We start from the raw sequence: 15,361 nt of genomic DNA on the forward strand, positions 1-15,361 counted from the left end.
TCTGAACAAATTCTAATATGGCAAGTGAAATAGCTTGCCCTGTATCCCTGGGAGCCATGCTAGCATCAATTCCACCCCATACTGCAATACTGCAATAGCTTGGGATCTAGGAGCACCCCCATCTGGGTAGTCTGGCCGCAGAATGCGTAAATACATTCTCGTGCATTCATATAGTGAATTCCTGGGGAAGAACACATTATTCCATGTTCACTGAATGAGATGGTCAAGTTGAGTTTACTCATCATGTCCCTTCTTATTATGTTAACTGGTGTCTTGCGAGAGTACAACAGTGGCATAGTAAGGTCATGCTCTCCCATGGAGATTGGCAATTCATCAGTGAACGGAACCAAATCTGTAGCTCCAGAAAATCCTTGAGTGTTCATGGCAATGCCTGACATGGGGTATCTCCCCTCTCTAATCCAGGACCTGGTTGCCCCATATCTACGAATAAGGAAAAAGTCTTGTCACCTATGGTCACCCCTAAACATGGTTCCTCATTCGAGTCAGGTGTAATAGATAGGATTGAACACATCAAGTCAGTCTGTGGGCTGTCCTATTGTGGGTAGAAGCTCATCCCTGTTCCTGTTAAAGGAGTCCCTCCCAGTACAGCTACATTCCCTAGTCTTAGTGTGGAAGTCTGTACCGTGATATCTGTTTGCCTCATGGCTACAGCGTTCTGCTGTGTCAGTGCTTGTGATGCTGCTTGCGGCGGCTGTGTGTACACCCGTGCTTGCGGTGTATGCATCATAGGTTGCTGTGACTGTGCCGATGGATGTTGTGTCAGCGCCACTTGCGGCGCATAGGTCTGCGTGTGATCTTGGGCATAATAGTTGGGTTGCTCTATATGGTCTGCTGGTGGATTTGTCATCCCCCATCTTGTGTCTTGCCAATTCTTTTGTATCACTCCCCTAGTTCTACACACTCAGGATATGTTGCCAGTCCTTCCACATAACCAACATTGAGGTTGGGGTCCCATAGGTCTGGGCTGTCCCCCATTAAATCTGTCCCCTCCCGGTTGCGCTGGCCATCCCTCCCCTCTTCACCAGGGCAACTTCCTCTTCCCTGTGGCCAATAGTTAGTGTCCCCTCTCCCCGCGAAACTTCCCCCTGTCGTGTGTTGTTGGTACTGTGCGTTCTGAGTAACCACCCCCTCGCCATTTACCAATATCGCTCTTTATATTGAATAATTTTACAATTTTTTCTGAACTAACTTTGCTTCTTCTCGTTTTCTTTCTTCATGTTTCTTTCTCGATTTGTCTTGCATTAGCTGACAAGAATGCACTTTAGTAAACTGTATTTCTGACCATTGTTTCGCCTCCATCCCCCAATAATTTCTTCAATTGCTTTTGTACTTCAACTGGCAGTCCCTGACTTAGTATATGGTAAAATAAACCCACTGTTTTGTCCCACGATTCACAAGTCTCAAGATGCCAAAGTTCTTGTATCTTCCAAATATATTGAATGGGGTCTTCGTCCTCACACATTTTGCGTGCCATAATAACGCTTATGTCAGACGTGTGAGGGTACTGTATCCTCAGGGAGACTGCCATATGGCCACCATACAGGTGTTGAAAGGTGCTCAGTCATGCGCTGTGTTTTGCACTGTCACTCCAGGATACCCTGTCAGTTTCCAAACATCGTCACCTACCTCCCCAAGAATGGCTACCTCCCTATTAATGTCGCCCACTACTAATGTTGTCCCTGCTGTCAACCTTCCTAATTCATAAATCCATTTTCCTACCCTTGCAGTCAACAATGGCAGCTTACATCTCAAATTGTCCTTGTCCATCTATTGCCACAGTATGTATTGTGGTCACCCGCCGCCCTTAACTTACATCGGAAATTCTGTTTGCCCCATACCTTTGTCAAGTTTCCCCATGTCTTTCGTTACTGAAAATGCTCCCTTCATGCTAGCTCTCTTCCATCCTGGTAACGCTCTCAACCTCTGCACGTACGGAGAAACTTTGCCTGTGCTATGCAATCTGCCTTTGGAGCGCTTGGTGCGCCCTTCAAGCTCCAGATTCCCTCTTTCCTCCTCTTTGTCACATTGTGTCTCCCGCTGTGGGCTTTCCCCCTCGGAGGGGCAGCATGACCTCCTCCCTTCTCTTACATTCATCCTCTTCCTCTTTTCCCCTTTGATTCTTAGTCTCCCCCTCTGTGTCTCTGGCTCTGTTAGACTCCTTCCGTCTAGTCTAAACAATATTTGTCCTCCCAGCCACTCATGTGATGGGACTGCTGTCTCATTGTCCCTTTTACATCTCAGGGTCACCTCCTCACCCCCTGACAATTTTGCTTGCAGCGTTCCTTGCCATTGTCAGTCATAGGGCCTCATTACAAGTTTGGGGGGGCATGGCTGCCTCCAAACTCTGGTCCGGGTCTGTGGTCCCTGAATGGGCAAATACCGGGCCATTCCGACCTTGGAGGGCCCAGTATTTCCCCATTCAGGGAACCCGTACCCAGACCGTCCCCATTCCCATTCGAGCCCTCATAGGGCTCAATGGGAATGGGGAGGGAGCCAACAACGGGCCCGTCAATAACAGGCCCGTTGTTAGCTCCCTGGTCCCCTCGCGGGACTTGCTAAGGACGTCAGGTAAAACCAGACGTCCAGAGCGGGCCCGCAAGGGGACCTCGTAATAGGGAGGAATGGGTTTAATGCAACCGGCACCTTTACCAGCGCCGTTAAACCCATTCCACCTGGGTCCTAATGAGGCCCATAGTCTTTGCTTTCTTATTCGCCAGCTTAGCACCACTAAGTGTATCTGCGCTTCTATACGCCGGAGGTGCATATACAGTGTTAGTGTACCCTGCCACTGCTTTTAATTCTTTCAAGAGGTACAATCACTGTCTTCCTGTTGGTGGGTCAGCTGTTTGAGGAGGAGGAGGAGGAGCCATGGGCTCTTCACCCTCCACATTATGCTGACTGAGTATCCACTCCCTCTTGGGTGGGTCCTTTTCCTTGTCCTCAAACATGTTTCATTTCTCTAATATTGCTAATCTATTGCTTACTTTTGTTTCCCTATACACAGCATGCAAACATGTGGTCATTTGTTGCAGCACAGATTTCGAAAGACTGCCTTACCTGGGCTGTGGCCTCACCATTTTACCCTCTGTATCGCGAGTCCATTCCACGCTATACTTGCATATTTTTTCCTGATATCACGGAAGGGACTTGTACAAATGTTTGAAGGGAGTGTCCCGCATGATGGCACGTCACTTTCTGACTCCCGATACTTACTTGTTCTCAAATCAAGATTTGTTTGTGCACTTCGAACAATGCCAACCTTAATTTACAATTTCTTGTCAACAATAGACCAACTTCTCCGAAGTAAAACAATTTCCAATCTGTTCCACTAGCCTCTTTGGCTCACCAACACCATCAAGGTTGTGTTCCACACACCGTTCATACTCTAGCCTCCGCCCTCAAAGGCCTGACCAAAACCTGTAGGTGCTCTCCAAGCTCAACCCAATGGTACCACAATCTTTTCATTTTCCAAACGTCTTCATCGGTAGCCTAAACTAGCACCTGGAAACAGGTATACCATTAATCGTCCATAACCTAAGCCAATGCCCGGAAACAGGTATTCCGTTAATCATCTGTAACCTAATCTAATGCCTGGAAAAAGGTATTCCACATAAATAACATAAATAACAAATCACAACACAACAATTCCTTCCCACCTTAATTTGTCAGATTGCTGAACCCATAATTTCACTCTGTGGATCCGCTGAAGCCCTCGGACACAGTCACTCCCACAATCTGCCATTTCGCCTTCCATTCTGCTAGGTGTCCCATGGGGAGCGGGCAGGAATTTCACCAAGAGGGCTCCTGACGACCGTCTCAGTTTCAACGCATAGTTAATAATCTGATCCTTGCAGGTCACGAAGCATCACTTCAGGCACATAGTGGGGAAAAAATGGTATTTGCCGGGGCTCTTAATGGAACCGTCCTCTGCTACCATTTAAAGGTGAGGGGGTTTTATGAACGCCTCTTAATTACAAGCAGGAGGGAACGGTGGAAAGCCCACACTCAAGAAACATAATGTGACAAAACCCACTGTTTATTAAGAGATCTCATAACACTCCCCAAAGTTAAAGCACTGGGCTTCCTACTGGACTCAGAGCTTACTATAAAAGCACACGTCAGTAGCCTGGTATCACGTGCTTCCTACCAGGTCAAGCTACTCATACCGGTGAGACCATTTCTTGGTAAGGCAGACAGCGAAACACTGGGCCGTGCAATTATTGGAGCACGTCTGGATTACTGTGCCACTCTTTTGCATGGCATTGGAAAAACAGAGATAAATTGGCTGCAGGTGGTCCAGAATAAGGCAGTTATGGCGGTGACTGGTTTGCGCAGAACTGAGCATGTGTCCGCAGCAAGAAGATCACTTCACTGGTTGCCACTACAGAAGCGAATCCAGTTCAGGATACGTGTCAATCATGCCCATCTATATGGCAAAGGTCCAGTCTGTCTAACCAAAAGGATTAGATGGTTGCCAGATAGGCAAGCACTACGTACCACCAACATTGGCCTGGTGGAAGCTCACATAGCCAAACTCTCCCTTTTCCAGAAAGGCTGCTTCTCAGTGGCTGCCCCTCGGCTCTGGAACGCCCTCCCACAGGATCTTAGAGTGTGTGGGGCAATCTGAACTTTCAGGCGCATGCTAAAGACTCTGTTATTTGAATAATTTCAGTGTTTTGCATCTCTCATGGTTTCCCCGTTTTGGCTGATTTTATTTGTTCTTACTATCTATTTGAATTATGTGTTGTTTATCTTGTCTCCACGCTTCTATGCCCTTGGACGTTGTACCAGAGCGTTACAAATAAACTGAATAAATAATAAAACATGGACATCTCAGTATTTCCAATGCTCTCTCGACTGGTTACAGGCTTGTTATGGAGTTCTATTCAAATATGAAGTCACAAACAAATGATACATTGCACAAACATAATGTGGATTTGGGATTGGTTAGTGAGGTAGGCTACATATAGAAATCATATAGGGTTAGTGCTTTCTTTGGCTATAATCTATCTGGTGGCTCCACCTCTGACCACCTCCTAAATGTTGCAACACAACAAGGTCAGGTTAGCGCATTACAATTGGACCATGCAACAAAGTGTGAACTAGTGTGGAAGGTGAATGGGGATTGGTCAGCTAGGGTCTTCTCCGCCTAGACGCTTTAGATGTTTACCAGCCCATGAGCAACTATTCAAGGTGATGGGAACAGTCCCAAAGGTGTGCTGTCTGTACCAATAAGGTTACCATCTCCGATCCTCTAGGTCTTGAGACAGAAGATTTAGCTTTCAACCTACTATTACTTTTGTATCATCTGTCCTGAGCTGGATGGGAATGACGGTTGCTGTCTGGCTCGATTGAATGCACTTTGTCTCCACGTTTCAGGTCACGTGTGTGGAGACCATAAACTTAATTTTCATGCTCACATTTATGAGGATATTTAGCTTTCCTGCATGCAGGTGTCCTATCTCTTCTGCAACTGTGAAACTATCCCTCCCTTGGTGTCCTGGGCTCGAACATGCTCGCTGGTTACACAAACTGTCTGGTCTGTGCTTCCCTGCTGGATCAGCGAGTCAGGCCTCTCCCTCTATTCGTGAGCCTTCCCAATGCTTTCCGTTCACTTCAGTGTGGCTGCAGCTTCCATTTTGATTTACATGGCCTCTCACGTTAGTTTCGTTCAGGGTCATCCAGCGATTCATGTGTGTTCTTGTGCAACATGCGTTACTGCATAGCGAAAGTGTAAACACACTGTATCTAAATGGATCATAAGTATGTTCTTCATGTCTAGGCATAGTTTAATCTAAGTGTCTCTGTAACTTCATGCAGGAATGCATATGTGCTTCATCTCTAACGCTTCTATGTCATGGTCTCAGTCGTGACGTCATCAGCTCTAGCACAGTCATAGTCAGTCCAATTGCTCCATCAGTTGCAAACTTATCTCCTCTACAACATCATCAGGACTGGGTCTAAACAGTTGTCTGAGTGAGTAGTGTTTCCCACAACGGTGGCACAGCAATGATGGGGAGCAGGGGGTCAGGAATGATGTACCCCTTTCATTTCTGTGATGTTGAGACAAGGGAGGGACCGGTGCAACGAGGGCCACGCTAATATCTCTCTCTTAATTTGAGTTTATTCACTGTATTGAATGTAGGTTCATATTTGAGTATATCAAATCCCTCCTCAAAAAACGTATGCTCAACCCTCTCATTCCCCATTTCCAACACCCATTTCACAGCCAAACTTGTGGACTGCACAGCATACAAGCAACTCTGCCACTTCACTGAAGCCAATAACCTTTTTGAACCTGCCCAATCAGGCTTCAGACCACTCAGAGGAACTGAGTCCTCTCTAGTGTCCATTTTAGATGGCCTAAAAAGAACAGTGGATGCGGAAGGGTGCGCTGTTCTCATTCTTCTTGACCTCTATGCCACCTTCGATACTATTGACCACACAATACTCCTACGCCGGCTACACTCTTTAGCAATCAAGGACACTGCTCTCCAATGGATCTCCTCTTTCATCTCTAATCACTCGCAAATCATGCTCCTCCACCCTTTCACCTCCATACCCCAAACGAAAGGGGTTCGGCAAGGAGCATTCCTATCCCCCCTCCTCGTCAATATCTATCTCAGCCCACTCCCGCACTCATCCGCTCCCACAATCTTACCTGCTACAATTACGCAGATGATACCCAGATCATCCTCAAAATCCCAGAATCGCCAGGCACCATACGTCCAGATCTTTCATCATACATCTCAGATATTTACCACTGGATGACCAACCTCCTCATCCTAAACTCTGGAAAAACAGAAATCCTAGTTTGCAGAAAAAAAAACGCTCTCCTTCCCAACCTATCCCTTGATCTCACTTTTTAGGCCTCCCCCCTGCCACCTCTACTTCAGTGAAAAACCTCGGATGCACGCTAGAGTCAAATCTATCCCTCTCCCAACACATCAACTCCGTATCCAGAACCTGCTTCTTTCACCTTTGCATCCTCAGGCGAATCTTCCCATACTTCAGCTATCCACACAGAATCTCTGCCATCCTCACCATCATCCTCTCCCGCTTAGACTATGCAATCTGCCTTTACATAGGCGCACCAGCTTTCCAATTTAGGAAACTCCAAAGAATCCAAAACGCTACAGCCCGCTTGCTTATTGGCCTCCCACACAGAGAACACATCAGCCCTGCACTCAGAGTGTTACACTTGCATTCAGAAAGGCCCTCAAAACCGGACTTGTTCCTTCCTCTTGTTGAAATCCCTCTTCTACCCTATTCTTTGGTTGCTCCTCGTATACAAGTACTAGCGCAAACCCCAAAAAAACACCAACATTTTCAAACTTTTTCGCATTTGCAGCAGCACACTGTGATAAACTCATCCCCTTCTACTCCCACAGATGTCTGTACATCAATCCCCCTGGAACTCGCCCCCAGCCCGGTCCACTAACTCTATAACTGGTGCAAACTGGTTAATGAACAGCACCTGAAAATCTGATTTTACTTTGTACCATTGCCACCTAAAAGTGTCTGGACAGAATGCTGGATATTACAGACCATTAGAGGTAGCAAATGTAGCGCGCCCAGTTTGAATTGGGGACAGGTCATGTCACACACTCAGATGGACTCCCCTACCTAATTATCAAGGGCCTTAGACAAGCACTCAGAACGCTTAACTCAGGTTTCACTGCAGGTAGAGAGGAAATGCGCCAGTTTAACTTGGGCTAGAGGACACAATACGCACTTAAATGGCTTCTGGGGACGCACTTTGATGGTTCAGTATTTGTGGACAGGAAACAATGTCATTGGTCTTAGGCCATTGGTGCAATTTCTATTTAATTAATCTGCCTATTTCACTCAAGGAAAGCCACCAGCCAGGTCCTTCCCAATGGTAGTATGCTAACCCTACCAGAGGATGCACTCGAATAACCAACCTATCGCTTTGGGAGACCTAGCAAAGCGGTATTGAAGATAAACTCTATCAGAGTTTAAGGTATGTATAATATCACACCACCTCTGTAAACACATGCCACAGGCATGGCTCCCCATCCATGCACTCTAGAATGCAGCTATGGCTATGTCAAAATCGGGTTAGCTGCTCGCATAGCCATCTGCACTGAAACCCCCGACGTTCCTCAACACCTCTGCCATAAGCATACAGAGACAACCTACGACAAATTCGGTCTAGCTGGGTACACAAAGTCTCCTGCACTAGCATTCTGTTTTAACCACCGACAGCACCTGGCCACGTACCGGACCTATGGGTTGCATACTGGAGCCTAGCAAGCCCTCCTAAATCCTAATCCTGTCAGAATGCACACACGCATTTTAAAGTAAACTCGTAGAATGTTCCCATACTTGCACTTCGGTCTCTGAGGGCATTCCAACCACAAAGCACAGTGAGGCCATACAAATGAGGAAGTGGTGCTATAGAAATGACGACTACAATACAAAACAATAGCCACTGTATTGAATTTAGGTGCATATTTGAGTATAGACTATGTATTGAATTTAGGTCAATTTTGAGTATAGCCACTATGTTGAATTTAAATGCATTTTGATTATAGCCACTGTATTGAAGGTGGGTGCATATTTGAGTATAGCCACTGTATTGAATTTGGGTGCATTATGAGTATAGCCACTGTATTGAATTTAGGTGCATATTTGAATATAGCCACTGTAATGAATTTGTGTGCATCTTGGGTATAGCCACTGTGTTATATTTCAGTGCATATTTGAGTATATGTTATGTTAATAAAATGTATAAAGTTCACTTACACCACAAGGGCACTTTGGAGCTAGGAGGCTAAACAGAGAATGATCTTAACAGCCTGACTAGAATAGGAGAGTTTTAAGACAGCCGGAATTGCTCTAGGCAGCTTGTTCCAGAGTTTTCCTCCTGCAACCGAAAAAAGGTGCGACAAGCCAAGCAGGACTGCTGGAATTTCAGAATAATGACAAGATTAGCTGTGTCGGAGTGGAGAGCCTGACCCAGGATGTAGGGCATACATTTGTCCTGCAGAAACTCAGTGCCAAAATAGTAAGCACAGTGGACTAGGCAAAGGGCCTTAAACTTAATCCCCTCTGACACGGCAAGCCGATGAAGAGCACGGATCACCTGGCTAATATGGGATCCATATGGAGACCCTGTGGCAACCCTTGCCACCAGAGAGGAAACCACCTGAGGGCGTAAGGCTGCCAGTAAGTAGGGAAGCATCTTTTGAAGAAGCTTCAGTGAGATAAAACCCATTTTGCAGACGGTGCTTACTTGCACAGCCATTGATAATGAGGATGAAAGGGAGACACTTAAGTTCTTAATTGATGCCTCTGGAACAGGGGGATCCCACAGAGCCAGCGGCCAGAAAGAGGAAGTCCAGAGAGAAGCCCTACATGGGGAACCCACCACCATGACCTCCGTCTTACCATTGTTCAGCTTAAGCCAGTTGCCATCCATCCAGCCCTTCACGGCTAACCGCCACTATCACAGCCCCGATGACACCTCAGATTGGTTGTGATCCAGCCGCACCAGACTCTGGGTTTCGTGCACATAGGCATAGCATCTGAAGCCACAAGAGTGGATCAGGGCAACCAGCGGCTGAATGTATATATTAAATAGAAAGGGGGGGGGGGAGGCTGAGCCCTGGAGAACAAGATGAACCAAAAGGAGGAAGAGAGAGACATTGACCCAGACCTGATAGGAAAGAAGAGAACCAAGCCAGAACAGTTCCAGAGAGGCCTACTGTTGCTAGGCAGGACAACAGGATGGAGGGATCGGCACTGTCGAAAGCTGCTGAGAGGTCTAGTAATATGAAGGCATCTACCCAATCCTGATCTGCCAGCAAGGTAAGATCATCCATCACTGACACCAGGACACTCTCGGTGCCCCGCCCTGGCTGAAAACCAGATTGAACCGGACCAAGACCATTTAAGTGTTCAAGAAAAGAGGACAACAGAGGAGACACCAATGCTTCTGGCAATTTCATAAAGAAAGGAAGAAGTGAAATAGAATTATGGCCAGAACCACCGGCTCGAGTGAAGGCTTTTTTTTTAAAGTGGGAGAGCAATGGCCTGTTTAAGTTCTGAGAGAATAATACCCTGCTGAAAAGAGTCATTGACAGTGGACGTTACCAGGGTGATAAGCCCAGGGAGGATTTTCTTTGGGTCTGCGACTGGAACAGGTTCTGATGGTGCAGCAGATTTCAATTTAGTGATTGCCTGGACACATCCACTGTGGAAAACTCAGGAAAGTCAGACCAGGAATACAGTGGCTCTATGTTAGCCTTGCTAATGCCTATACATACATTCTCAGAAGAGTTGAGGCGCATTTGGTCGCGATACCCGTGATCGTGGTAATAAAAATTTCAGCCACAGAGTCAAACATTGCCTGAGGCCGGGCAATTTTAGAGGTGATGGAAGCAGTAGAGGTAAATGATTTCACAACCGAAAACAACTCTTTGGACTGATCAAGAGCAGATAGAAAGCTTGATAGCCTTATGATGATTTTAAGTCCATTTCTGAAGATTTTCTTCTGCAGCCCATAACTCCTCTGCCACTTCCTCCCCGCCTGCCTTAGCTCCAAGCGGGCAGCTTTCAGCTCTTCTGAGAACTAAGGTACAGAGGGGTGTTTCCGTGGATGGATGGGTTTGGAGGGGGCGACTATGTCAACGACTTATAGTAGAGTCTGGGACAGGAAAGGCAAATCAAGTACATGGGCAGAATTACACTTTTTCGACAAATTGAGGTCACAATTGCCATATGGTCAGCCCCCTGCCAATTACGACGAGAAAATGGCTGTGGGTCATGAAGCAAGAGGATCAGAAACATTCATAATGAGAAAGGATATAAGATAGTGATCAGACCAGATCAATCCTGTCTAGATGAACAATGCTGTACTCATCTGGTAGTGCAGTATTCAAAGTATAGGCCGAGGCTTCAGTAAGCCAAGTTTTGGTTAGACATAAGACATCAGGTGCACGGCTAGATATAGCTACTGTATTGGATGTAGGTGCATTTTGAGTATAGCAACTGTATTGAAATTAGGTGCATATTAGGGTATAGCTACTGTTTAATGCATTCCACCGACTAACCCTACTAAAAACTCTAATACTCTGCATACCCACCCTACAAAACTAAGCAAACCAGACACATTCCCACGCTGCAAAAAAACAAACTAAATACACTCTTCTGACAATCCACAACACCTAACAGGACACTAAGCCAAATGCACATAAACCACCCATATACAACCTGCACCAAACAACTCACAACTTCGACCAACTAAAAACAAACCAGCACACAGGGGCCGGTTTTCCGAACTGAGGCTACCAACGGCACATCAAAGCTATCTTGCACGTTTCCCTCTGAATCCCACTAAATAACCCTCGCCCTCCAAAGTCCCTTCCTTTTCAGATCCGCAATAGAACCTGTAGACAATGAAAATAGCACAGCGGTGTGCAGTATTAATAACAATTACATAACTGCTGAATTACCTCACCACCAAACTATGGGTTTGGCAGTAAGGTGGAGGAAAAACTCCGGCCAAAGGCTGGAGGTAATTCTGCCACCTTATCAGTCAAAAATAGCAATTTCGGCAGAGCGGTCATTGGTGGTAATTCCACAGAATCCCCATGTAGGGACTAGCACTGCCATACCACCACTTGTAATGTAGCGGTATAATACCGCCAGACCAAGTGGCAGTACCAATAAATACGCTTGGGGTTAACTCGACTGATTTGCCACCAAAATTGTAATGAGGCCCTTTGTCTGTCTCAGGGTGGTAGGAATTTCAGAGGACACTCGTCATTTTTAGGAGGAGCCCCGCCGTGTCAATTTAAGTTTGACCACTTATCATGCTGGTCCCACAACCCCTCTAATCTGTATCCTGTTTATTTTCCACCCGCCCCTTTCAGTGATTTTCAGAACACAAGGTGAACTGTTGAACTCACAGGTCCCAGTGTATGTCAGAGCCGTTCCGAGATGTGGGGCCGCCAGGGAGCTGCTGGGCAGGTGGATGCTCCCTTCCCCGGTGTTGGACGGCATTTCCAGGACTGTCCCAAGTGGTGCTCTGTAGAAAAGAAATACAAGATGGAGAATTGTAACACCAGCACCAAACGCGGAGAGAGGGGCCAGACAGTAGCACTAACATCATACACAAGGTCATAAAGGCCAGGTGGTACCACTCATATCGTACAGAGTCAGAAACACCAGTCACTACCACTCACATCATACACATGGTCATACAGGTCAGACAATTTCACTGACATCGTGCAGAGGGGCAGAAACAGCAGAATGTATCCATACTCGAGGGCAGACATCACATGGTATCATTGACAACATAGAGAGGGGCAGGAAGGCTAGGCCCTATGACTGAAACAATACACAAAAGTAGAGGCAAGATGATATGGCAAACATCATACAACGGAGTAGAGAGGACAGACCTATGCAGGGGTAGAGAGGGCAATCGTGTTCAATGACTTTATACACAGGGATAGGAAAGAGAGAAAGTATCACTAATATACAGAGAGGTAGAGGGGTCAGACTGTATCACTGGCAGATGTCCGTCAAAATGAAGGAGGCAGTCCCTGAACAGTGACATGATGCAGAACAGTGACATGATGCACAGGGCAGAGAGGTAATACTTTAGTGATGCATATGGGTAGAAAAGACAAATGTTCTAACCGACATCATACACAGTGGCAGAGAAATCAGCCTGAAAAACATATACAATGTACAGGGACACACAGGCAAGCCTGTTGCACTAACACCCTGTGTAGGGGAAGAGAGACCAGCTTACAAAACGTACTCTACGATGTGGGTAGAGAGGCCATCTTGCAACTCTATGACTGGGGTGCCCATGCCAGCCTGCTACACTGGGTCGGCAGTGAGGGGCCATCTTGTAACAATTGCTGAACGCGTATGCGGCAAGAGAACTCAACCTAAAACATGACCACTATGCCGAACAGGAGTGGAGAGGCCAATCCGTACCACTGACGCGGGGAAAGAGGCCTGTATATAGCAGTTACACAATGTATGGAAGCAGCATGACAGTCTGTAACATTAACACCATACAGAGGGACAGAGAAGCCAACCTATCAAACTAAGATTATTCACTGTGTGAGGGGTCAGAAATGTCTTTTAATTCAACAAACGTTTTTCCAACACACCTTTTGGCCATAAACATACTTCTTCAAAACCATCTTCTTCTTTCCTGGTATCTTCACCTGCCGGGACTAACTACTATGATACCTTTCCTGGTGTACTCGCCGCCAGGAAGAAAACTCCTACAACTACAATCAAACTGGATAGCAATATTGATTCTGAGATTCTCCACACAAATCTCTCTTGGAAGGAGGGTTGAACAATAACTGCCTTTTCTTTTGGCCTTTTGATTCTTGGTAATGTGTGTTCCAGGTTTCCCCAAACTGAGAACTTGATATAGAAGTATTATTCTCAAAGTGTCTCTTAACTATTTCTTGACAGCTTCTGTACTGTTGGCAGTTTGGGTTACGCGTTTCCACCAGTTGATATCCCAAAATGGGAGAGTTATGCTCTTTTCGCCTCTGTATGGTTTCAAAATCTCTTGGCTGTTTGTAATGCGGGATATAAGCTTTTCCCCAATGTACATCTCCTAAAAAGGGGATTTAGGCCTTTGTTATTTTATTGTGGTTTTCTCCAAGCCTCTTGGCTGTTGGCAATGCTGGTTATAAGCTTTCCCTAATTGTAGGGCTGTATAAGGGAACTTCTGCTTGTGCCACTTCTGCTCTGTTTCTTTAATTGTTCAATATTCAAAATTGTAAGGTTTCTGCTTGGTTTCATTAATTGTCCGGTATTCAAATTTATTAGGTTTCTGCTTTGTTTCATTGATTTTATCCGTATTCAAAATGGTCAGGTTTTAACAATTTTCTCTAATGCGGAATGCCCCAGGGTCACCGTTCTCATTCTGCCAACTCACCGGTTTGGTTAGGCAGCTCCTTGTTGCGTTCAGCTTTGGTGGCGGACCTCCGATGTCCTGCCCGCTCTCTCCTGCTTCTGTGTACCTTTGGTGAGCTGCGGGTCTGTCTCCTGGAGCTCTGACTGCTCTGTTGATCTTCTGCAGCTTCTCCCTAACCGGCACGCCATGTGCTGAATTGGGAGCATGTCTCCTCGTTAGCTGGGCTTCTTCTTGACACGCCACTTACCGCTGCACGTACTCTGCACTTCTGCTCGCCTTCACCCTTTGTGATGGTTTCCACTGGTGTTCTTTTCTCTGTGGCTGCTCCTGCACCTCAGACAGACTCTACTTCAACTACTATGCCTTCTACACTGCTTTCAACATCTCCTTCCTCTCCTTCCGGCAGCTGTGCCTCATTTTGGGATTTAAATATCCCGCTCAGGTGTCTTGGTCTGTAAAAACGAGACCGCACCTTTTGGGAAGTAGCATTCTGAATCTTCACTGCCTCTGAATCCTTCTTCCTCATCCCAGAATCATAAGCATTATGGGTACTGTGTTCCATAAGGGTATGGTTCTTTTTATACTTAGTTTTGACTGTTTTATATATTGAGAGTTTGTGTAATGTGAGGGAAGGTTGTGAAAAGAGTTTATGACCCAACATTAGAGTGAGGATTACTACCCAATGCACAATTAGGACAATTCAAGTATTTCACATTAAACTCCTTAGGCACAATCCCTGTTCTGTCTCGATGATTTTCCATAACCTGCTCTTTGAGTTGTTATATGGGAGGGACTTGTACATTGTACATGCCATTAGGTATCTGGGATAATATGACTCTCATCCACAGAGGATGATGAATACTGTGTCTCTCCCAGCGGAGCCACCACTCCCCCCTGATAGCCATCTCCTCCCATGTGATCCTCCCCCCTGATACCACCCCCGTGGTTAGGATCAGGTAGCAGCTGCCTTCCCCATGCCACATGGGAGGAGACTTTAGGCTGGGATTTGGTGATGACTCTGCAGGATTCATCACAACAGGGACAGATAAACCAGTATAGAGGCAGATAGGACAATATGTAACTGTTACACACTGTACAGGGGCAAACGGCCCAGCCTAGAACACAAGGACAATGCACACACGGGTAAAAGGACCATATAACATAAACATAATGCACGGGAAAAGAGCCCAGCCTATAACAATAACATATATATGGGATACATTACTCACCGTAATCGTATTTCTGATGCTTGTATCTGCTTAGATTCACATGCTGTGCATAGGCCGACATCTAGTGGAAGCTGCGGAGTATTACAGTTTGTTTTTCGAAAGTCGAAAATGGGCGTCGACACAGGCGTGCCAGTAATACTATCCCTAGTGTGACGTCCACTGTACCCAAGATCCCTCACGCGTGTAGGAT

The 15,361-nt window shown here is 46.2% G+C and overlaps 1 protein-coding gene across 8 annotated transcripts in view; it reads right to left on the minus strand.

The window, feature by feature from the left end:
* Positions 1-15,361, minus strand: part of SORBS3 (sorbin and SH3 domain containing 3) — a 683,012-nt gene that overhangs the window by 37,517 nt on the left and 630,134 nt on the right. For all 8 annotated transcript variants that reach the window (XM_069617708.1, XM_069617705.1, XM_069617709.1 and 5 more), the window contains one exon: positions 11,958-12,076. In XM_069617708.1, coding sequence (XP_069473809.1) covers positions 11,958-12,076 — 119 coding nt within the window. The remainder of the gene's footprint in view (positions 1-11,957; positions 12,077-15,361) is intronic.

The sequence above is a fragment of the Ambystoma mexicanum genome, chromosome 10 (genome assembly GCF_040938575.1).
Source record: "Ambystoma mexicanum isolate Mex_15411 chromosome 10, UKY_AmexF1_1, whole genome shotgun sequence".
In the NCBI taxonomy this organism is placed as follows: domain Eukaryota; kingdom Metazoa; phylum Chordata; class Amphibia; order Caudata; family Ambystomatidae; genus Ambystoma; species Ambystoma mexicanum.